Genomic DNA, 25,185 nt, shown 5'->3' on the forward strand with positions numbered 1-25,185 from the left:
AAGTCATAAAACATTTATTAAGCACCTACTATGCACTAAGTACTACTTAACCACTGGGATTACAAATAAATACAAATACAGTCCCTGACCACAAAGATCTCTCAGTCTTCTAATGAGGGAGACAACTTGTGGAAACTGGACATGTAATAAATTACATATAAATTATAATAATGTAATAAATTTGAAAAACTGTAGATGACCTTAACATACCTGATAATGACAGATACATGATGAGGATAAAATTTAATCTGAAGGTAGAAATGTGAACCAGTTGTTTTTATATCCTGGAAATAAAATCCTCACCAGAGGAATTTATTACAAAGATTTTTTTCCCCTAGTGATCTGTTTTTCCTTCTAATTTTTAATGCAAGGTAAGAACTGATCCATTCCATGTTACCCATGTATGTTACTGTTAAACATAACATAACTCGATGGATGTGTTCTCATTAGTATAGTCTTCAACTGAGAGCCATCCAGGCCTTCTCATTCTCACAAATATTTATTGATTTAGGTGTGTAGAGGAGATGGTCAGAATAGTTTATGTATCTCCTTTTTAAATCTCATCCTAGATTTAAAAAAAAATTTATTATCCTAGATTTTAAAGCCAACTTAAAAAGTTTTAAAACCTAACAACAATGATTAGAATAAAGCAAATTATATTTATTCAAAATTATCTCTGACCACTTTAAAAAAAATCAGTGCATTTACCTGTAAAAACGTTTATAGGCCTTAATTATGTAGCTATTTGTCATCATATCCAACATGGTGTTTCCATACCAATGCTATTTCAACTGAGCCACCTTAGACAAGCTCTCCCTAAAGGAAAAGCCCAATTTAGAACTCCAAGGTGAACTTTTCAGGTCAGAGCTTCTTTCTTTACCCTGTACAGCATTAATGTATCTGACTGACCTAAAGCTTTCTTTAAAATTCATGAAAACAGAATCTTCCTAACTTGTTTATGAGGCTGAAGGATCATAGAATTAGAATTACAAGGAACTGCAGAATCTTTTAATTCAATTCTCTCATCTGTTACTTGACTGCAGATTCAGTGACTTGCTCAAGAGGCATCAAATTCCAAGTGGGATTTGAACCCAGGGCTTCTTGACTTGAAAGCCAGACCTCTTTCTGCTACAGCACTGATCAAGTTAATGCACAACACTCAAAGTCTATTAATATTAATATAATTAATAATGCTAATCTTTTTCATATTGTGGGGAGTAGAAATATCTCTTTTGCTAAAACTGGGAGGTTTGCCACATATCCAAAGAAAAATAAACACTATTCAGATAACAATTTAAGGGCTTTGTTTTTGCTAGAAAATAACCAGAAAAAAGCAAATCTGTAGAGAGCCAAGATTGAATAAGTCTGTGTAGAAGATTTCAGTCCAGATTATTACTTGAGACCTGCTCTCTGTGAGGATGCGCAGTTCAAAGGATTGGCTCACCGTCTCCTGAAAAAATGAATGAAAGACAGGCTCAAGATAAATTTAGGATAATCTTGGTGAAGAATGCATGTACCAGAAACAAGGCATCATGAACCATATACTATTTACTACTCTGTTATGACAGGTACATTGTTACTGCTAGTTACAACTCTGTTATTGTTACTGTTACTTACTGTTTAAAGTTAATGCCAGACTGAAATATCCAAGTATGGTATATGCATTAACCCTAGAATGTACACAGTGCCACCTGGAGACAGCTGGTGTTAATGCAACACTAGCTTAATTCTGCTGTTAATGCAATACTGGCTTAATTCTGGTTATTAATGTAACCCCAGCTTGAAGAGTATATAAACTCTGGCTCTCAGATCAATAAACGAACTGTTTAGACAGATGTCACCCAGCTCGTGTATTTTCATTTTCATTTTCACACTCATCCTATTCACTGGAGCTGGACTCCTACACAAATCCCTTTCAATTTAGTCCAATAAAGAAGGAAATGAGTTGAATTCTATTGAGTAAAACCACAAGGGGCTCATGCCTTAATCACAAGGATGACTGATTCTTTCCTAGATCTGCAGAGAATATTCCTGATCCTGTCAAAAGATGTCCAGGAAATTAGAGATGACAACTAGAAGCTTCAGCCACAAAGTTCTTGAAATGACAGTTGGGAGACAGTTGGAAAGAGGTCAGGAATGGCCTCCCCAAGAGTGATAACTTACCTACTGAATCTGACAGTGTGATAGACAAATAAAATGGAGTGTTGCTCAGTCACCTCAGTTGTGTTTGATCCTTTGAGACCCCATTTAAGGTTTTCTTGGCAAAGATACTGGTGTATCTTGAGTATCAAAGATACTAAGTGATTTGCCTAGAGCCAAGTAGCTAGTAATTTGAACCCAGAAAGATGTCTTTCTGACTCCAGACCTGGCACGTCATTTACTGAGCCACCTAGCTCCCCTTAAATTTGGTTGACTTGGCCTCAAATTAAACCATCAAGCCTAGCGTGAGAATCTTCCTCCTTACCCCCTCCTTGCCTCAGTTTGTTGTATTCCACGCAGAGTACACTCCAGGAGAGGTACCCATAGGCTCCTCCATTGAGGGCTCCCCAGTAGCATCTCAATTTCATGAGACTTATTAAGCACTAGAAGTCTTCTAGGTTAGGCATAACACAATCCAATTCAGTGATTCAGGAAGGGAGTCAAAATGCAAGTGAAGTATAAAATGAAACCATCACCACCAACTTGCTAGTAACAAAAGATTAAAAAGAGGTAATTGCTAAAATTACAAAGATACTCAGCTAACTCCTCTCCATCTCTGCACTGACCACTACAACTAGCACACTGGGTCAGCATTGCTTCCTCAGGGTAATGGGAATTATGCTAAAACCTCTGATATCAACTCATGCCAGGGCTGGACCTTTTATGTCTCAGATGGTGAGGAAGCCAAACCAAAGATAATATAAAGAGCCACTATCCCAGCCTCATGAGGGAAAAACCAGACCCCGATATATAAAATAGGAGTCACTCAGATCACACCCTCTTTGCAAATCATGTGTCACATTAGGATCCCCTAAAGGATTCATAATCATGTCAATGTGGGCTAGACCAACATTTACTCAAGGTGAAACACATGCGATCACAAATTTAAAGTAATTTACCTCAGACTTACCTTATCTTGCCTATATAGCTATGAAATAAGTAAGCAAGAATACAAATTTCCAGGGAATAGGGATTGTATCCTTCTTATCACAATGCCTGCAGGGCATTGGTAGCTACTTAATAAAAATTGATTCCAACATAATTATTTCAAAGATCCAACCAAGTGGCCACACCACTGCCTGGCTTGGAGTGAGGTTCATGCTTTCAGCAGCACAGACACATACTACATGAATATAAACATCTTTAGCCTTTGTCATAAAGATGGAAAGACAAGGAAAACTTCCACAGAGGAGGAAAAGAGCAAAATAATATCCTTCTCTCTCCTCTTTTTCCCCTTTAAATTCCTCCCCTTGCTACCTAAATTCTTCTTCCAATAACTGAGTAAACCATTGAGATAAAATAAAGTAGCTCCTTGCCACCAGGGATACCAAAGAGGCTTAAAACTGTAAGGTTAAGTCACTTGCCTTGTGGAAAACCACCAAAACACACTGTGTATTCTATATATACTATATATAGTTTGTATACTGTGTATATACTGTATAGTTTGTATACTGTATACAGTTTATATACTGTGTGCATGCTGTAGTTTGTATACTGCATGTATATTGTATAGTTTGTATACTGTGAATATGCTATGTGTATACTGTATGCAGTATGTATACTATATAGTTTGTATACTGTGTGTATATTATATAGTTTTGTATACTATATATTGCGTGTATACAATGTATATACTGTATACAGTTTGTGTACTTGTATATATTATATAGTATGCATACTATAAGGTATACCCATTTAAGATAGTAATTTCTTCCCACACTATTACCACAGTTGATATGAGACAGATTTCAGGTTGCTTTTCCTTTCCTACAAAAACAACTATTTATCAACATAGTTAAATAACATTAAATTAAAAAGTAGAACATAGTTTTAAATACAAAAATATTTGATTATTTTTAAGCCATGTCTGACTGTATTTGGGGTTCTCCAGATCATTTTACAGATGAGGAGACTGAGGCAAACAGGGTTAAGTGACTTGCCCGGGTCCTATAGCCAGTAAGTATGTACAACCCCATTTGAACTCATGTCTTCCTAACTTCAGGTCTGCCACCTGGTTGCCCCTTGTCTCTATTTCATTGTTTTGAGTTGGTTCAATTTGTTGCCTGCCAAGATCTTTTTGAATTTTCACTATGACTTCTAGTGTGGTAGCCTCTAGACCTTTCTATCATTTGAAAGTTTAATATTTATACTAAGTATATGTTTATGGATAAGAAACCTTGGGCCAAACATAAAACCCCGGGGCATCTTATTGGAGACTTCCTTCCAAGATGACATCAAACCAGTTTGGAATACTATTAGTCTACAGCCACTCAACTAGTTCCCATATATGTATTATCATCTAGTCCACATCTTTCCATTTTGTTCATAAGAAAATCATGAGAATCCTTATCAAATGTTTTGCTAACAAGTAGGTAAACTTCTGATCTATCAATCTCACATCCCTGTCAAAAAAAAAAAAATCAGGTTAGTCTGTAATGACCTGTTTTTGATGAAATGACAAACTGAAAGACTTTTCATGGAGAATTTCCCTCATGTGGCTGGGATAGTGGCACTTTATATTATCTTTGGTTTGGCTTCCTCACCACCTGAGACATAAAAGGTCCAGCCCTGGCATGAATTGGTATCAGAGGTTTTAGCATAATTCCCATTGCCCTGAGGAAGCAATGCTGACACAGTGTGCTAGTTGTAGTGGTCAGTGCAGTGATGGACAACTTATTGGTCCTGGCACAGTATTTGGAAAGAAAGGTCACTTATGTTCTAGTTAACTATTCATGAACTGACCTTGGGGTTTATTGATCAATAAATTAATGTTTAATAAGTGTCTATTATGTAGCAGACCCTGTGCTAAGTACTGGGGATACAAAAGGAGGTAAAAGGCATTCCCTACCCTAAGTGAGTTTACAATCTTGATCTAGACCAAGGATTTTTAATCTTTTTATGTCACAAACTCCCTTTGGCCATTTGGATTCCTCTTCCAAAACAATATTTTAAAATGCAAAAGATAAAATACATGTGGTTACAAAGGAAATCAATTATACTATAGTTATCAAAATTAAAACAAAACAAACAACAACAAAAAACAAGTACAAGAATCCCATGTTTAAAACCCCCTGATCTTTCAGTCTTTTCTCTCATCTTTGATATACTTCACCTGCCTATCTCCCATTTCCCAATCCTGTGAAATTCAGAAGTAACTGGTGAGTCCAGCAATCATAAAGTGAGATGAAGATAGCTGAATGGTACCTAGAAAAAAGGGAAATTAAGGGCAAGAAGACAAAAAATCATCTAAAACAACATTCCTATCTTCTTTGTGGCTATTTAAGACACATTTAAGAAAGTCACCTTGGACATCCAGCATGGTTCTTGTGATTTAGTTGTTCATACACCCACACAAAATGTGTTTGGAAGCATAAACTTGTGTCTAATGAAAACCCCTGGGATCTTATAACTTACATGAACTGAAGAGAATGAATGAACCAGGAGATAAATGTACATGGTAACATCAATATTATATGTCAATCAATTCTGATGAACGTGACTCTTTCCAACAATAAGATGACTGATGCCAGTTCCAATGATCTTGTGATGAAGAAAGCCAACTACACCCAGAGAGAGAACTGTGGGAATTGAATGTGGATTACAACATAACTTCTCACTCTTTTTGATGTTGTTTACTTGTTTTCTTATTCATTTTCTTTCCTTTTTGATCTGATTTTTCTTGTACAAAAGAGAATTGTATAAATGTTTACACAAATTGGATTTAACATATATTTTAACATGTATAACATATATTGGATTGCTTGCCATCTAGGGAAGGAGGGATGGGGAGAAAGGAGAAAATCTGAAACACAAGGCAAGGGTCAATGTTGAAAAATTATCCATGCATATGTTTTGAAAATAAAAAGCTTAAAAAAAAAAAAAAAAAAAAGCCCTGTCACAGCATGTCTGTTACAGTATGACTAATCTGACAAATCAGATCAATACAAGCTCAGAGTGTTTGGACACAGGTTGGACACAAATAGTCCTTATGAACATTTGGGGTTGTTTCTCTAACTTGACATTTTTTAGTGTATTGACCACAGAGTGGGATCCCTGCTAGCTTCAGTAACCAGGCCAGGGATGGGTAAGCAATCTTTAGAGTACCTTTTCTAGCTCCTTCTTCACATATGGAAGTGAGCAGTGTGATCCTTAACAAGCTGCTCAGACAAGGAGGCTGCTGAATCCCACTGCTGCTTCCTGTGAGAAAACAACACTATGGCCTGGGCCACCTACACAGAGGGTTGTGAGTTCAATTCCCAGTGTATTCACACCTACCGCTTCATCACTTACCGGTCACCACAAGTCTTTGAGACAAATAGAAATGACAAAATGGCATAAATTGGTGACCTTGCCCAACTCTCCCTTATTTAAATACAATTTATTTGCATATTATAGCATCACCTCCCTGATGTCATGATTATTTTTGAGAAGAAAGGACAAAAAGCCATAACAATTATATTTGTCATTATTGAACATTTCTTCCCGGATGCAGAAAACAGAAGCAGAGACAACTGTTTTTGTGATACCATCATCTCCTGGTTCTTCTGCTTCTTCTCATCATCCAGTCATAAATGTGGTATCCCTAAGGCTCTTCTCCAATTTGTCTCCATTCACTCTCTTGGGGAACTCATTAGCTTAACGTTTAATAATCACCTCTATGCCAATAACAGGCCTACATATTTAGTTCTTCATTTTCACATCATCAGTTGCTTATCGGGCCTTTCAAACTGGACATCCCAGAGGCACATCAGACTCCACATGTTCAAAATGGAACCCATCATCTTTCTCCAAATACACTTCCCTTGCAAGTTTCCTAATTTCTGCAGAAGTCGCACCATTCTTCCAGTTATCCTGCTTTGTAACCTCAGTATGATTCTGAACTTAAATCTCCTCTGCCGCATACATCTCGTTTTTCCTAGGCAGACAACTCTCACCTTAATTTAGGTCTTTATCACCCGGATGATCCCAACAGACCACTCCATTAGGAAATTCCAGTGACTTGTAGGATCAAATGCAAACTCCTCTGAGGAGTTTTTTAAAGGTCTTTCATACACACCACAGCTCCAGCCTCATGGGTCCTAATCCCATGTCCCTCCCACAATCTCTCACGCTTTGGCCATTTTCCGTTGCTACCCTTTCTCGCTCAACTTCAAAAAAAGTCTCCCAGACGCCCGCTCGAAGCCTTTCCCGAGCCTCCCTCCCAGCGATCTGGCACTTAGTTACTTAGTATCTCTCGGGGAGACACTGTGTCGCGGCTTCCGCGGGATAAAGGATGGCTTCGTTTGTTACATTCCTGTGGCCAGGACCCGGCCCGGCGGCCTCCGGGCATCGGATACTTAGTAAATGCGCTCCTGGATGACCGGGGTTTGGAAAGGTCCCCGGATTAGGAAACAGTAACAGTAACTGCTCACAGCGGGGGGGTTGGGGGGGGGTTGGGACCTGAGCGGGCCCCGGGCTAGCCGAGGCCCGCAAGGTGGCGCGGTTCCGTGCAGGGCCCCCTGCAGAAAGGGACGCCGCCACGGGGCTCACTCCGCGAACAGGAGCAGGAGCCCGGGAGGGAGCCCCGTCCGGCGCAGCTCCTCGCTCCCCGTACCACTGGGTCTCCCAGAGCAGAGGTCGGGCCTGGCAAGCAAGAGGCGCAGCGGCCGAGTAAGTCTTCCGGCCGGCAGGGGGCCCCCGCCCCCGCCGCCGTCGCCCCGGAACGCCGGCCCGCCCGGGAACCTCGGCTCCTTCCCGCTTCCTCCCGGCCGGCCGCGCGGGGCGGCGGTGGAGGGGACGGCGGCGGCGGCGGCGGGCGCGTCGGCCCCACGGTCGCGATTCCCGTGTCGCTGAGGCCCCGGGGGCCGCCCGCGCCGCCGGCCGCCATGCCGCTGGGCCTGAAGCCCACGTGCAGCGTGTGCCGGACCACGTCGTCGTCCATGTGGAAGAAGGGCGCGCAGGGCGAGATCCTCTGCAACCACTGCACGGGCCGCGGCGGGGCCTCCGGGAACGCGGGCGCGGGCGCGGCGGGCGGGGCCGCGGGCGCGGCGGGCGGCGGGGGCGCGCCCGGCGCGGGCGGGCACGGCGGGCGGCGGGGGCGCGCCCGGCGGCGGGCACGGCGGGCCGGGCTCGGGCTTGGCCGGCTCCTCGGCGGCGGCCTTACAGCAGAGTAACGGCGGCGGCGGCGGGGGCAGCGGGGGCGGCAAGCAGGTGAGAGGCGGGGCGGGGCCTGGGGCGGGACGTGGGCCTGGGGGCGGGGCCTGGGGCGGAGCGACCGGTCCGAGGCGCGTCCTGGCGCCGGGCCCCCGCCCGCTAACGGCGGCCGCTCGCGCCGGCTCCTTGATGTGTCCGCGGCAGAGCAAGCAGGAGATCCACCGGCGCTCGGCGCGCCTCCGAAACACCAAGTACAAGTCGGCCCCGGCGGCCGAGAAGAAGGTGTCCACTAAGGGCAAGGGCCGCCGGCACATCTTCAAGCTGAAGAACGTGAGTGAGGCTGCCCTGCTGGGGGGGAAGGGAGGGGCGGGCCGCGGGGGGAGGGGCGACGTGCATGCACGTGTGTGTATTGTGGTCGGTGCACGGTGTGGTTCTGATTCAGGCGGCTGGGTGTGTAGGGTTGTGAAGGGACCGACCGATAGGTATGTAATGGATTTGGTAGCGAGCATACCTCTACATAAATTAGAATACTAATCAGCATTCATTACGTCTTATTGATCAGCATGAACATCGTTCTCTTCACAGTGTCTTGTGGTTTTGTGGTGTGCGTGTATGTGTAAGCATGTCATGTATCTGCTAAATGTGTACGCCTTTTGTGTGTCTGTAACGGACTGCATGTGTGTATGCAGGTATATATCAGCATATCCATGTCCCTGCTATATATGTCTCTTCTCTCTGTCCATAACATGCGTATTGTGTGTGATAGCTACATGCATGTATAAGCCCAACCATGTATCGTTATATGTTCTTGTCTGTGGTCTCTAACATGTATATTACACGTGTGTATGCTGGCGTATACAAGTGCATCCCTGTATCTATTATATGTGTATGTCTTTGTGTGTCTGTAACGTGTCTATTGCATGTATAGTGCACACATGTATTTGTTGTGTGGGCATGTGTCCATAGTTCTCATGTGTGTATACAGACACGGTATGAATGCATGTATAGGTATATACAAATACTTGTATTTGTTGTATGTGTTTATATATAACACATGTACATATGTGTGTAACATGTATGTCTTGGTGTATGTACAGGTACCTGTATATAATACATATTCACATAAATATTTGATAGTATTATATACATATATAAATACCATATAGTAATAGAAATAATATTTTGCATATTATGCCAAGCACTGTGCTAAATGCTTCACAAATATCTCATTTCATCTTCACAACCATCATGGGAGGGAGTTGCTATTATTATGCCCATTTTTACAGAAGAGCAAACAGAGGCCCAAAGAGTTTAAATGACCACTCTGTCTGGTGCTGCTACTTCTGCTACTATCACAGACACAGAAGCAGAGCCTTCAGTAGCCCCACTAACACAGCCTGATTTCTTGACTGAGTGCTTTCCATAGACATTATATGACACATATACTCCCTTTCTTCTCCGTGCCCCCAACAGTCGAGGCCTGTTCCAAATTTTTGAAGTCTAAATCAATGAAATCTTCTATACTATGTTAGTAGTCAGAAACAAAAGTAATTCCAAACTCTTCTTCCCTTTCAGTGGAAGTCATAGACTGGATAGTGGCTTGTTAATCAAGTTTTGAAAAATCTGTCTTGTTTCTCTGAGTTAAAGTTGATTAAACTCCATCTTTGTCTTGACAGTTGACTGGGATTTTGCTTTGTTGTATCAAGGAGTTGCAAAATGTAGATCATATGGAAAAGTATTTTACTTGGCTTTTGTCCTTTTATGTCACCTTTTACTTGGAGTACTAATGAATAATGATTTTTTTCCTTAAAAAAATAATAAAACAATTTACTTATTAACAACTTGTGTCAGCAACAAAAAGAATAATACCCAGGTAAAGTCCCAAAGACCAGCTGGGAGGCATCCCAGTACATCGTGCATAGTAGGCCTGGATTCAGTAAGACCTGAGTTCAAATGTGGATTAGATATTTAGTAGCTGTGTGGGCAAGTCTCTTAATCTCTATATGCTCCAGTTTCCTCATCTGTAAAATGGAGATAATAATACCTCACTCTTAAAGAAGTCCATGAACTTCTTTAATATTTTGATAACTATTTCAATGTAATTAGTCTCCTTTGTAATTGTTTGTATTTTATGCATTTAAAAACATTCTTCTCAGAAGGGGCTCATTCTCTCACTGTTAAAGCAAAAACAATCAAAAACCCTTAATCTAAACTGTTGTATTTTAAATATGCATATGGATTCTCTTATGATTTCTTGCCTTCCATTTCCTTCTCCTATCAGTATTCAGAATTGTTATAGCAGAAAGGGCATGGCCATCACAATTCTCTTCTTGGATCTTTGATGGGTGCTTGAGGATTAGGAGATTGATGTAAGATTTTGGAGTCAGGAAGTTGTGAGTTCAGATGCCATTTCGGACCCATCTTGGCTGTGTGACTTGGGCAGGATACTTTCCTTCTTAATAGGCCAGACTAGTTTTAGTACACAGAATAGTTAAAGATCTGCATTTGTTGGGGAGAGAAGTTCCTTCTCTACCATATAGCTCTACTAAAACATCAACTTTGCAAACTCTTGTGCTAGGTTTCTGTGGTGTAAAAAATGTATACAGCCCCTCTCTAAGAAACACAGTGATTATTTTGCTTTTTTTTTTTTTTTTTTTTTTTTAGCCCATCAAAGCTCCTGAAGCAGTTTCTACCATCATTACTGCAGAATCAATATTTCACAAGGTAAACATGAATTCTTTCTATATGAAGGCTTCAATCTTAAACGTGCTATTATTAAGACTGATATATTATCAAGATCTGCATAGTAAGCTGTGTGAAACTGGAATAATCTTTTTTTTCTTTTATGCAATATCTTCATGACATAATATTCCCTTCACTAAAAAGGTGATTGAGTTTGGGGCCCTTCCCCAAATCCAGTGTCAAGGGGGAATGGGAGAGATGTTTTCTGAGAAGATTTAAACATGGGAAAATATCTGCTGACTCTTGGAGACATTTTAAAAAATGAAAGTGTAGAACATGTATAATATGAAAGGATAATGATATGTAGGCAAGAGAAAGTGCAAATGAAAGTCCAGAGGTGCACAGGACATTCCTGAAGATGTTAGGATGCTGCATCGTCTGCAAAAACAGAGACAGACCCGAAGGGAGGTTTCAGGGCCTCGAGCCTTGCTTTTCCCTCATAAGATGTATGAGTAAGAAAGTGTTCTTCTCCTCATTATAATAAGCAGCTTTATTTTTGAAGATAAAAAAGCATTTTCTTGGAAGTCTGATTGATATAGCACTAAATAAATAGATTAGTTTAGGGAGTATTGTCATCTTTATTATATTTACTTGACCTATCCAGGAGCACTTGATATTTTTCCAATTGTTTAAGTCTGACTTTATTTGTGTGGAAAGTTTTTTGTAATTTAGCTCATATAATTCCTGACTTTCCTTTGGTAGATAGATTCCCAAATATTTTATGCTGTCGACAGTTATTCTGAATGGAATTGATCTTTGTATCTCTTGCTGTTGGATTTTGTTGGTGATGTATAAAAATGCTGAGGATTTATGGGGATTTATTTTATAACCTGCAACTTTGCTAAAGTTATAGATTATTTCTAATAGCTTTTTCGTAGAATCTCTTGGGTTCTCTAAGTATACCATCATATCATCTGCAAAGAGTGATAGTTTGGTTTCTTCACTGCCTATTCTGATTCCTTTAATCTCTTTCTCGACTCTTATTGCCGAGGCTAGTGTTTCTAATACAATATTGAATAATAATGGTGACAGTGGGCAACCTTGCTTCACTCCAGATCTTACTGGGAAAGATTCCAGTTTTTCCCCATTGCATATGATGCTTACTGATGGTTTTAAATATATGTTCCTGACTATTTTAAGAAAAAGTCCATTTATTCCTATACTCTCAAGTGTTTTTATTAGGAATGGATGTTGGATTTTATCAAATTTATCAAATATTTTAATGATCTAGAAAAAATAACAAAATTCATATGGAATAATAAAAGGTCAAGAATCTCAAAAGAATTAATAAAAAAAAATCAAATGAAGGTGGCCTAGCTGTACCTGATCTAAAACTATATTATAAAGCAGCAGTCACCAAAACCATTTGGTATTGGCTAAGAAATAGATTAGTTGATCAGTGGAACAGGTTAGTTTCACAAGACAGAATAGTCAACTATAGCAATTTAGTGTTTGACAAACCCAAAGATCCTCACTTTTGGGATAAGAATTCATTATTTGACAAAAACTGCTGGGATAACTGGAAATTAGTATGGCAGAAATTAGGCATGGACCCACACTTAACACCGTATACCAAGATAAGATCAAAATGGGTCCATGATTTAGACATAAAGAACGAGATTATAAACAAATTGGAGGAACATAGGGTAGTTTATCTCTCAGACTTGTGGAAGAGGAAGAAATTTGTGACTAAAGACAAACTAGAGACCATTATTGATCACAAAATAGAAAATTTTGATTACATCAAATTAAAAAGCTTCTGTACAAACAAAACTAATGTAAACAAGATTAGAAGGGAAGCAACAAACTGGGAAAACATCTTCACAGTTAAAGGTTCTGATAAAGGCCTCATTTCCAAAATATATAGAGAGCTGACTCTAATTTATAAGAAACCAAGCCATTCTCCAATTGATAAATGGTCAAAGGATATGAACAGACAATTTTCAGATGATGAAATTGAAATTATTACCACTCGTATGAAAGAGTGTTCCAAATCATTATTAATCAGAGAAATGCAAATTAAGACAACTCTGAAATACCACTACACACCTGTCAGATTGGCTAAGATGACAGGAAAAAATAATGATGAGTGTTGGAGGGGATGTGGGAAAACTGGGACACTACATTGTTGGTGGAGCTGTGAATGAATCCAACCATTCTGGAGAGCAATCTGGAATTATGCCCAAAAGTTATCAAACTGTGCATACCCTTTGATCCAGCAGTGTTTCTACTGGGCTTATACCCCAAGGAGATACTAAAGAAGGGAAAGGGACCAGTATGTGCCAAAATGTTTGGGGCAGCCCTGTTTGTAGTAGCTAGAAGCTAGAAACTGAGTGGATGCCCATCAATTGGAGAATGGTTGGGTAAATTGTGGTATATGAATGTTATGGAATATTATTGTTCTGTAAGAAATGACCAGCAAGATGAATACAGAGAAGCTTGGAGAGAATTACATGAACTGATGCTAAGTGAAATGAGCAGAACCAAGAGATCATTATATATGTCAACAACAATACTGTATGAAGATGTAATCTGATGGAAGTGGATTTCTTTGACAAAGAGACCTAATTCAGTTTCAATTGATCAATGATGGACAGAAGCAGCTACACCCAAAGAAAAAACACTGGGAAATGAATGTAAACTGTTTGCATTTTTGTTTTTCTTCCCGGGTTATTTCTACCTTCTGAATCCAATTCTCCCTGTGCAACAAGAAAACTGTTTGGATCTACACACATACATTGTATCTAGGATATACTAGAACATATTCAACATATATAGGACTGCTTGCCATCTAGGGGAGGGGGTGGAGGGTGGGAGGGAAAAATCAGAACAGAAGTGAGTACAAGGGATAATGTTGTAAAAAATATTACCCTGGCATGGATTCTGTCAATAAAAAGTTACTATAATAAAATTAAAAAAAAAAAAAAAAAAAAGATAAAAAAGCATTGCCCAGTCAATAGCAGAGCCAGGACCTGAGCTCAGTGCTCTTGTACCTCTTCAGGCCATGTTCTTGTTTGCCTTGCTTAGTGTCAAAGTAAAAGAAATCTGCCATATGATGGACTGGGGTGCTCCCATCTCCAACTTGAATTCCATTTCAGTGGTACATCTCATTTACATACACTTCTATACCTCTACCTTTCTGAAGAGTTGTTCCAATACAAATGGATTTTATGTCCTGATGTGAAAATATGTTATTTAACTGATTGTAAAATAGTAAATTTTCCTTTCTGGAGCACTAAAAACTCAGTGCACTGACTCTCTGCTACTGCTAAGAACTAAATTAATTTTGTGTTTTAAGCAGCCACTAAAATATGACTTTATAATGTTGCTCTAGTTTTAAACTGGTTGGTTGATTGATAGAATAACACAAATTGAAGGTAAACAGATCCCAATAAAACTTCTGGACAAAGTGTTTTCTGTTTGAGTTTTAAGACATTTTCACTAGATTTGTGAGAAGAACATGCTTTCTCAGGAGGTAATCACCATTTCAGAATAATTAAAAAAGAAATTATGTGAGCCTGGATGATAATAGCAATCACCAGCACTTACATAGAGGCTGCTATGTGTAAGGTCCTTTACGAATATTATTTCATTTAATCCTCCCAATAATCCTGCAAAGTAGGTACTTTGATTATCTCCAGTTTTGAAATGAGAAAATTGAGGCAGACAGGCTAAATGACTTGCTCAGGATCACACCACAGCTAATTAGTGTCTGGGGCTGGATTTGAACTGCAGCTCTATTCACTGTGCTGCACCGTGCAGTTATGACGCTAAGTAAAATGCACGAAAGCGCTTTGAAAATGAAGACAGTTTGAAGTGCAAGACAGTGTCGTCTTGGCCATTGGAGTCCTTGTTTGGGGACAATACATGGGACCTTCGCAGCCTTGTAGGTCTACGTAATCTCTGAGCTGAGAGAAGCCTCAGAACTGGTCTGAGTCCATCTCATATATGACTAGAACTTATGTCAGCAACTGCCCGGGGCCCCCTTTCCAGAGCCACCACTCAGGAATATTGGTCTTCAAGTCAGCACGGGGGCCTTTGCTCACCTCTCTCAACAAGCCCTTCACACATTTGCAGATAGCCACAGATCTTCCCTGATTGAGCTGCTTCATGAGATTCTCCATTTTATCTTTCCAGGGAGTGTATTACCAGATTGGAGATGTTGTTTCTGTAATTGATGAACAAGATGGAAAAACGTACTATGCTCAGATCAGGGGCTTTATCCAGGACCAATACTGTGAGAAGAGCGCAGCACTCACGTGGCTCCTCCCCACGACGGCCAGCCCCAAAGATCAGTTCGATCCGGCCTCTTACATCATAGGTGAGTCAGCCATATGGCAGTTGGTCACCAAATTCCTCCTCACTTGGTTCAGGTAGGTGGTGGTGGGCAGGCGTTGCTGCTGACAGCTGTGTCCCCGCTGTGCATAGATGACAAAAGTGTGATCCATTGATGAGTTAAGGATTGCATGGTTAAGTTGCAAGTAGCTACAGTATTTAAAATGCATATATCCATGAACTTCCTCCCCCTAACATAAGCTGCACCTTTATGTTTTCCAAAGTACTTTATAATAGAGAAAAATTTTAGGACAATCTATGGAAGATCTCCAAGGATGTCACTTTTTAAATGCCCAGATTCATTCAACTAACTTCTTCTTGTGTGAGAGGGATTTAGTCCTTTTTCATTGTATGTAGAACTAGGGAATCTGCTCTTCCATAGCACAGACTGGCTCCCTCATATGCCTTTTTGAAGGGATGTTTGGCTTTTTTCCTTAGCAGCAGCAGTAAAGCTAGGAACTGGGAACTTTGATTGTTTAGAGCAGGGGTCCTCAAACTTTTTAAATAGGGGGCCAGTTCACTGTCCCTCAGACTGTTGGAGGGCTGGACTATAGTAAAAAAAAAAAAAAAAACCTTTGTTTTGTGGGCCTTTAAATAAAGAAACTTCATAGCCCTGGGTGAGGGGAATAAATGTCCTCAGCTGCTGCATCTGGCTCGCAGGCCATAGTTTGAGGACCCCTGGTTTGGAGTGACCTCATCATCTTTTTGTAACTGTAATTTTCCTTGGTGCTTATAGGACCAGAAGAAGATCTTCCAAGGAAGATGGAATATTTGGAATTTGTTTGTCATGCACCTTCAGAATATTTTAAATCTCGATCCTCACCATTCCCCACTGTCCCCACTAGACCAGAGAAAGGGTACATATGGACTCATGTTGGGCCTACTCCTGCAATAACCATTAAGGAAACAGTTGCCAACAACTTGTAGTGTAGGATGGCTTTTTAAGACTGAATTTTCCTATGTCCTCTGGGCACAGCATTACAAGATGTCAGTATACTTACTGAAATTGTTGGCTAGCTGAAGAAATAACTTTTTAAAAAACCTTTCATTATTACCAGATAGGCAAATAGTTTTTAAAAACTTTTCATTATTACCAAATAGGCAAATAGTATATTATTGGATATAGTTAGCTTTTTCTTTACTCGTTTTTAATCAGTCTTTTTAAAGAATTATCTTAAAGAGGTACCCATGTAGAATAGAGTAGGATAGGATAGTTGTCTTTGCTGGGATCTTATGCAGTAGAAGAGGCTTCTGATGGAGGTAATCTCTGCTTTTCCTAAGATATATTCCTGCCATCATTGTAATGCTACCTTCCCATCCAAAAGTATTACTTATTTGATGCTCAGATCTTGGACCCCAGGCATAGTCTTAGTTTGATCAATATGTTGTAAAAACAAATACAAAACATTGTTATATTTAAAATAGTAACATTGTGCCATGCTCTATGAAATGAATACAAAGATATCTACACAGATTAAATAGGAAATCCCCTAATACATACAGTAATACATACATTGAGTATGTATTGAATTGTAAATATAACCTAAAACCAATATGGTAGGTAGAATCACAGTAGAAGGGCTTTGAATGAGTACTCTGGGCAGGCGAGATATTTTTATAAAAGCTTTCCACACAGTTTGAGCTTCCAGGCAACCCTGGATATTCCTTAAAGTGCCACAGGAATGGTAAGGTTGGCTAGTTATTGATAGTTTCTCCGACTGAGATACATTTTTAAAAAGTGATCACATTCCCTACCTCCTCAATTGTTGAAAGCTGCTACTCATTACCAGATCACACTAACTAACTGCTATTAGCATACCATATGACCAAATCATTATCCCTTAAAGAAAGAATCTTAGAAACATTTCTCATGGATGTGTTAGCGGGAGCAGAGCTAAAAGAGCTCAGCTCTAGGACATAAAGCTGGCAGAGGAGAGGCCTGCATGTGCCTGCCTACAGCAAGAGCCTTTCCCTTAGCTCTGATGGAAGCTGCCCACTTGTCAAGCAGAAGATGCTGGGAGTAACATTTCATCCCTCTGGTTTTAAAATACACAAATTTTAACCTGTCTTTCTTCCCTTTTCTGTACATACTTTGGCTTGTATCTGGTAGAATGATTGGACTTGACTCTTAAAATTCATTGTATTTTACACTCTATTTATGTCTTCCACATGAATAGTCATGAATCATTGTAAATATCATGTAAATAACTGAGATATACTAATGCTTACCACCTTTAGATTAAAATATATTTTTCAAAACTCTTTGTATTTATTTCATTTACATTTTAAAACAGAGATTGATAAATGAGCAAAATAGCAGTTCCCCATTCCTCTCCTTTTAAGCCTTTCCTGACTTGAATCCTCACACAGGCAGTACAACACACTTCTGAACCTTCACTTCCAAAATGCCAAATGCCCTCCAATCATGGTTTTCATACTCTTCCTATCTACCAGATGTACCTGAGCCATCCTCTGGGTACTCTAGCTCCACAGCTCAGCCTTTACCTTATCTCACTGGGAACCAAGCCCCCCATTCCACTTCCTGGCCATTTCAATCAGTCAGACAACAAAAGTATTAAGTCCCTACTATGTGCCAGGGACCAGATGGAGTTATAGGTACAGAGAATAGAACAATCCCAATATGAAAGGAGATATTGGGAAGAAAAAAAGTGCCTATACAAATAAATACTGAATAATACCAAATACATACTAAGGTAACTAGATAAAGTAGTTATTAAGTACTAGGTGCCAGGCACTGAACTGAATGTTGAGAATAGAAATGCAAGTAGCAAAAAAGCTATTAGAAATAATCCACTCCTTTAGCAAAGTTGCAGGATACAAAATAAACCCACATAAATCATCAGCATTCTTATATATCACTAACAAAATCCAACAGAGTTACAAAGAGAAATTCCATTTAAAGTAACTGCTGATAGTATAAAATATTTGGGAATCTATCTGCCAAGGGACAGTCAGAAACTATATGAGCAAAACTACAAAACACCTTCCATACAAATTAAGTCAGATCTAGCCAATTAGAAAATATTAAGTACTCTTGGATAGGCCGAGCAAATATAATAAAGATGACAATACTCCCTAACCTAACCTAGTTATTTAACGCTGTACTAATCAGACTCCCCAAAAACTTTTTAATGACCTAGAAAAAAATAACAAAATTCATCTGGAGGAACAAAAGGTCAAGACTTTCAAGGGAACTAATGAAAAAAAAAACAAAACAAAAAAACAAATGAAGGTGGCCTAACTGTACCAGATCTAAAACTATATTATAAAGCAGTGGTCATCAAAACCATTTGGTATTGGCTAAGAAATAGAGCAGTTGATCAGTGGAATAGATTAGGTTCAACAAAATAGTCAATAACCTTAATAATCTAGTGCTTGACAAACAAAATCCCAAAGACCCCAGCTTTTGGGATAAGAATTCACTGTTTAACAAAAACTGCTGGGAAAATTGGAAATTAGTATGGCAGAAATTAGGCATTGATCCACACTTAACACCATACACCAAGATAAAGTCAAAATGGGTTCATGATCTAGGCATAAACAATGAGATTATAAATAAATTAGAAGAACATAAGATAGTTGACCTCTCAGACCTGTGGAGGAGGAAGGAATTTGTGACCAAAGAAGAACTAGAGATCATTATTGATCACAAAATAGAAAATTTTGATTATATCAAATTGAAAAGCTTTTGTACAAATAAAACTAATGCAGACAAGATTAGATAGGAAGCGATAAATTAGGAAAAACTTTTTACAGTCAAAGGTTCTGATAAAGGCCTCATTTCCAAAATATGTAGAGAATTGAATCTTAATTTATAAGCAATCAAGCCATTCTCCAATTGATAAATGGTCAAAGGATATGAACAGACAATTCTCAGATGAAGAAATTGAAATTATTTCTAGCCATATGAAAATATGCTCCAAGTCATTATTAATCAGAGAAATGCAAATTAAGACAACTTTTGAGACACATACCTGTCAGATTGGCTAGAATGACAGGGAAAGATAATGCTGAACGTTGGAAGGGATGTGGGAAAACTAGGACAATGATACATTGTTGGTGGAGTTGTGGACACATCCAGCCGTTTTGGAGAGCAATTTGGAACTATGCTCAAAAAGTTATCAAACTGTGCATACCCTTTGATCCAGCAGTGTTACAACTGGGCTTATATACCAAAGAGATCTTAAAGAAGGGAAAGGGACCTGTATGTGCAAAAATGTTTGTGGCAGTCCTCTTAGTAGTGGCCAGAAACTGGAAACTGAGTGGATGCCCATCAATTGGAGAATGGCTGAATAAATTGTGGTATATGAATATTATGGAATATTATTGTTCTATAAGAAACGACCAGCAGGAAGATTTCAGAAAGGCCTGGAGAGATCTACATGAACTGATGATGAGTGAAATGAGCAGAACCAGGAGATCATTATATACTTCAACAACAATACTTTATGATGATCAATTCTGATAGATGTGGTTCTCTTCAACAATGAGATGAATCAAATCAGTTTCATTTGTTCAATAATGAATAGAACCAGCTACACCCAGTGAAAGAACTCTGGGAAATGAGTGTGAACCACTACATAGCATTTCTAATCCCTCTGTTTTTGTCCACTTGCATTTTTTTTATTTCCTTCACAGGTTAATTGTAATTATTTCAAAGTCCGATTCTTCTTGTGCAGCAAAATAACTTTGTACATGTATACATATATTGTATTTAACATATACTTTAACATATTCAACATGTATTGGTCTACCTGTCATCTGGGGGAGGGGATGGGGGAAGGAGGGGAAAAATTGGAACAAAAGGTTTGTCAATTGTCAATGCTGAAAAAAGTTACCCATGCATATATCTTGTAAGTTAAAAGACATATAAATAAAAAAAATTAATTAAAAAAAAAGACAAGTAGTAGTCCCTTCTCAAGGAGTTGTCCTGATAGTAGTGGGAAACAGCCCATTCTAAAAAAAAAAAAAAAAAGCTAAAATGCTGGGAGGGGCAGGGACAGAGAGGCATTATGCCTTGGGCTCTCGAGGACTGATCTGGGCTTGAAGAAAGCATGGTGGTAACACAAGGTAACCAGAAAGTGTGTGGGGAGGGGGAAATGAGGGTCTTGAAAGGCAAATGGGGGTTGAGCTTTCAATATTAAATAAGGAGAGGGAGCATCCTAGACGTGAGAGGTCATCACTGCACAGTGTTGTGGTAAGAAGCAGAGATGCCTGTGTGGCTGGACTGCAGGCTGAGAGAGGGAGAATGATGTCTGGTGAGCTTGGAAAGAGGCTGGGGCCAGCCGGTGCAGACCCTAACAAGCCAATACAAAAGAACTTGTATTTTAGAGGGTGCAGAAAGCTCTGGGGGCCAGAACCATACTGGAGTGTGTGTATTGTGTAATATTTTAAGAGACTTGGGACAGGGAGATCAGTTAGGAAGCAGTTGAGATGATTTAAGTGATAAAGGTATAGAGGAGGGTTGGGTTCAGGAAATACTGTGGAGATGAAAGCAAGATCTGCCACCTCACATAGGGTGAGAGAGAGGGGGGAATCCAGAATAATGCTGAAGTTACAGACCCTGGGGACCTTTGCAAGAGGGACAGGTGTGGGGAAAGGTGACTTCAGTTTGGACGCATTGAGTTCCCAGCGGCTCCATAATTATACAGCTCTTTGGAGCCTTGCCAAGCACTGTACATGTTATTTTACAGAAAACAACCCAGGAGATAGATGCTATCACCCCTGTATCTCAGTCAGCTGCTTAGAGGTAATAACTGAACTCCAGATTGCTGATGAGCTCTAAGAGAGCAGGATACAGAACAGAATGTTGGGAACACCCATATCTGCTGTCATCTGGATGATGAAGCTGCAAAGGAAGCTGAGAAGGCGCCAGACACAGGTAGAGAATGGGTCACAAAACCCAGAGAGGAAGGCATCCAGGAGGAGGGGGCAGACGCAGTGTCAGTTTGGCAGAGAAGTAGAAAAGGACGAGGACCAAGAAGAGACCACCAGATTGGGCAGTTAAGAGATGGCTGGTCACTAATGGAGTGGCTGGAAGCCAGTCTGCAGAGGAAGAGAAGGCTAAAAGTGTAGTCTGTTCTCAAGGAGTCTGGCTGAGAAAGGGCAATAACTAGGGGGATAGTGAGGTCTAGTGAAGACTTTTAAGCACAGGAAATGAGTGTGTTTGAAGGCACAGACAAGCTGCTGCTGATCAGAGTAAGTGGGGATGGTTCGAGGATTCAATCTGCTGGAGGAGACCAAAAAGTGTGTAAAGCAAGTTCATGTGGAGAGACTGGCCTTGGCAAAGGGAAGGGTCACCTCTTTGCCACAGACTGTGTGAAGGAGGGTGATAACAAGGGGATTTGATGAGAGTGAGAGAAGGCTCAAATGGCTTCAGTTTTCTCAGCAAAGAAGCAAGGAACAACTCAGCCGGGGAAGGAGGGAAGGAGAAACTGGGACCACACTGGCTCCCACCAGAAGTACCTGCTGTCTCCAGGCTGTTAGCTTAATCTCCATGTTACTTCTTGGCCACTATTTCTAAAGCATACCCTCCCTTCTCTTGTCATCCCCTGGTAGAATGTAAACTCCATGATGAAAAATGTTGTCTACCTCCAGAGAGAGAACGGATGAACTCCTGAGTGTAGATGGAAGCACAGTGTTTCTCACTTTATTTTTCTTGCTTTTTTCCTTCAGTGTAGGAATGTGGGAATACATTTTGCATTAAAAAAAAAAGTATAGTCAAAATAGCAAGGGACTAATCTTGAGTTTAAAAAAATCTTAGTGGATCATCAGACTTTCATTTTAGATTTAAAATTAATCCACATTATCACACTTGAGTTTTTCTATCCTCTTCCCTACTCTTCTTTCCCCAACATTACCCTCCAATTCAATCAATCAACCAGTCAACAAGCATTAATTAAGTACCTGCTGTGAGCCAGGTGCTCTCCTGGGTGACGGAAAAAAAATTCCACATGCTTCCTTGAAGTCTGTAGAGATGAATAAGTCGGCAGAACTGAAGAACAGGAAACCCAAGCTTTGCAAGTCCATCCAAAAGAATGTTCTCTCCTTGTTGATTGAGGAAAAAAAAAAATACACTGTACAGCCAATCTGTTAGAAAGGAAGAAAGAGATTTTTAAAAGATTACTTCTCATGTCAATAGTAAAATCCAGGGTTTTCTTTCTCACTTCTGTTACTGAAGAATTGTCGAAGAATATTCTGGAAAATTGCCAGTTGGTTAACTGCTTGGGAAACTTCCTCATTTCTGATACACAGATTGCCAAGTTGGATACCACACATTCCAAAATCTTCACTGCAAGAGAAAACTGAGTTACTTCTAGAACAACTGACTGTTCAGACATGTAAACTCAACCCACTTCTCTCGTTTAAAATTTTTTAAAAGTCACCAGCAAAAGTTAAGCAAATAATCACTTTGGTAAGACTACACAATAGTGGTATAAATCTCAAGGATGGAGCTGGAATTATACTAAGCAAGTGACAAAAACGTCCATTTTTTGGTTTGAAAAATTATAGGGATGGTGAATGGAACCCCATAGGGTGTTATGGGCCAGAACTTGAAACAAGGTGTTGACTCACTGGAATTGTTGGAAGCAATGCTTGTGTGCTTGGGTTTGCACCTTTGAGAGTTCATACATTAGCTCACACACATTAGTTCACAAGTTTGGGAGATTCACAAGTCAGACTTCAGTATGAGATTCACAAGAATGAGATTCACACCTCCCACAATCCCACTCTCTCAGAGGAGGAGTCAGCCTTTGAGTTTATACCTCTAAAAGAGCATTAAAAAGGAGCTGAGTCAGTGGAGTCAGTCAGTTCGGAAGATTGATAGAGTGAGAAGAGACTTGAGGAGATTGACAAGCTAGAGATTGCAGAGGGCAGAATGAAGGATTCGGAGGAGCAGAAGCAAGATTGATATTGAGAACTGGAGATTCAGAGAGAGCTGCAACAGCTCTTAGAACCAAGGAAGGAGATAGGCCTCTAAGAAAACTAACTGGGCTATTTTGGAAGAGACAATAAAAGATTGGATTTTAACTCCTGGCTGCATTTGAGGTGATTATTGATCTGAACTGAAACTAAGTTGCCTCCAGAAAACCTCCCCAAGAAATCTGCTCCCAAAGAGAACAATCATATTATAGAAAAAGAAGAAGAATATTACAATAGGGGAGTTAGAATGGTGATTAGAATGACACCCTTTCTAGAGGGTCATCATAGAGTTGATTTGATGATGGTTCCAGAAATGGAAAGGACTTAGGGATCCATGTCTAAAATTATTCCTTTGCTAGATATATGCCCCAAAATAGTCAAACACAGAAAAAAACAGTCTCCTAGACACCAAAATGTTCATAGCAGTGCTTTAGGAGTTAAGAACTAAAAACAAAATAAATACCACTTGATTGTCTAAGCAAATTGTAAAGCACGAATGTAATGGGACATTGCCATGCCATATAAGAAAAATACAGAGATGCACAGGAAAACTTATATGAACAGATATAAAGTCTGTTTTATATATACAACAGAACAAGAGTGACAATACATTTTAATACAATAATTACAACAATGTAAATGGAAGGAAAAAAATAGTAAAAACTAAACACTTGTAATTATAATAACCAAACTTGGCCCCAGAAAAGAGATAAAAGATGATACTTGTCTTCTTTCTCTACAGAGGTAGAGAGAACCCTCTCTGGGAATGGAATATGTACATACTATCAGAGTCAACTGATAGTTACTCAGTTTTGCTCAACAAGCTTTTTTTTTAATTCTTTGATGAAAGGCCTTTCCCCCCTTCCCTTTCTCCCTCCCTTTCAATTCCTTCCCTCTGAGATGATCTTCCATTTACATTTATGTAGCCTGAATATACAACTTTTTGTTTATTGTCTCCTTTCTAAAATGTGAGTCCTATGAGGTCAAGGACCATATTAGTTTGTTTTTCCCTTTCTTTGTTTTCCTTGTGCTTAACATGTTTGGGCTTAATAAAAACCTAAATAAGTTGGTTTTTTTTTTTTTTTTCCTTTTTTACTTTCTGAGGGACAAAGAAGACAAAGAAATTGGAATAAAAAGATGACACACACAACCCAAAATATAAGGGAGGATTCTGGAAAGATGGCAGAATAGGTTGGTAAATTCAAGATCTCCAGATTTTTCCTACTAACAGAACAAATTTGTGCCTCAGAAGAAAAATCAAGAAGACCTGGGGCAGAACAGGGATCCTCCTAGTATAATTCGAGAAAATCCGAAGACTCCAGGTCAGACGTTAACCTGTGTACCTCCGGGCTAGCTCTATAGAAACACCCAGTGGGGACCCTGGGATTTGAGGGGTTTGAATAGAGCCTCATCATAGAAACTTTTATAGAAACTCCAAACAGCATGGGGAATTGGGGATCTGAGTCTGAGGGAATCTCTGCTGATTAGGAACATCAAGTCCAGCTGTGCTGTAAAGACACTGGCCCTGGGAGAGAAGGAACCAGCACACAGGGAGTGCAGAAGGAGTGGAACAGATATGCTACTGGCTGTGGGCACTTGCTGGAAGGGGGAGCTCTTGGTTTGGGGTTCCTGGTCAGAGGGCAGAGCTGAATTGAAACCAGAGGCACCATCACCCATCCCATGATTTAAAGGTGTTTATACTAATACTTCTCATTAAAAAAAAAATTGAATCGTCAAAGAAGAGAGACCCCAACCATAGAAATTTGCTGTGGGAATAGGGAAGATTGGGGCTCATCTTCAGAAAAGTACACTGAAGAAAAAAAATCTGCTTCT

At 39.8% G+C, this 25,185-nt stretch overlaps 2 protein-coding genes across 2 annotated transcripts; one reads left to right on the forward strand and one right to left on the reverse strand.

Moving 5' to 3' along the window:
- Positions 1 to 1,289: 1,289 nt before the first annotated feature.
- LOC116419478 (laminin subunit beta-1 variant-like) lies at positions 1,290 to 8,086 on the reverse strand. Its single transcript, XM_031940009.1, has 2 exons — positions 7,134 to 8,086; positions 1,290 to 1,450 (listed from the first exon to the last, which is right to left on the reverse strand). Exon 1 carries the CDS (start codon positions 8,063 to 8,065, stop codon positions 7,655 to 7,657), a length of 411 nt encoding a protein of 136 aa, XP_031795869.1. The 5' UTR covers positions 8,066 to 8,086; the 3' UTR covers positions 1,290 to 1,450; positions 7,134 to 7,654.
- Positions 8,044 to 17,667, forward strand: GATAD1 (GATA zinc finger domain containing 1). The gene is given in 6 exon segments (XM_031940008.1): positions 8,044 to 8,254; positions 8,256 to 8,388; positions 8,536 to 8,661; positions 10,996 to 11,055; positions 15,211 to 15,394; positions 16,145 to 17,667. Coding segments are annotated over 6 exon segments (885 nt in total). The 5' UTR covers positions 8,044 to 8,063; the 3' UTR covers positions 16,336 to 17,667.
- Positions 17,668 to 25,185: the final 7,518 nt, after the last annotated feature.

Source organism: Sarcophilus harrisii, chromosome 5, assembly GCF_902635505.1.
Source record: "Sarcophilus harrisii chromosome 5, mSarHar1.11, whole genome shotgun sequence".
In the NCBI taxonomy this organism is placed as follows: Eukaryota; Metazoa; Chordata; class Mammalia; order Dasyuromorphia; family Dasyuridae; genus Sarcophilus; species Sarcophilus harrisii.

Bases quoted from the DNA above. Each gene is read 5' to 3' on its own strand.
- LOC116419478 (XM_031940009.1), bottom strand. From the start codon at position 8,065: ATGGCGGCCGGCGGCGCGGGCGGCCCCCGGGGCCTCAGCGACACGGGA.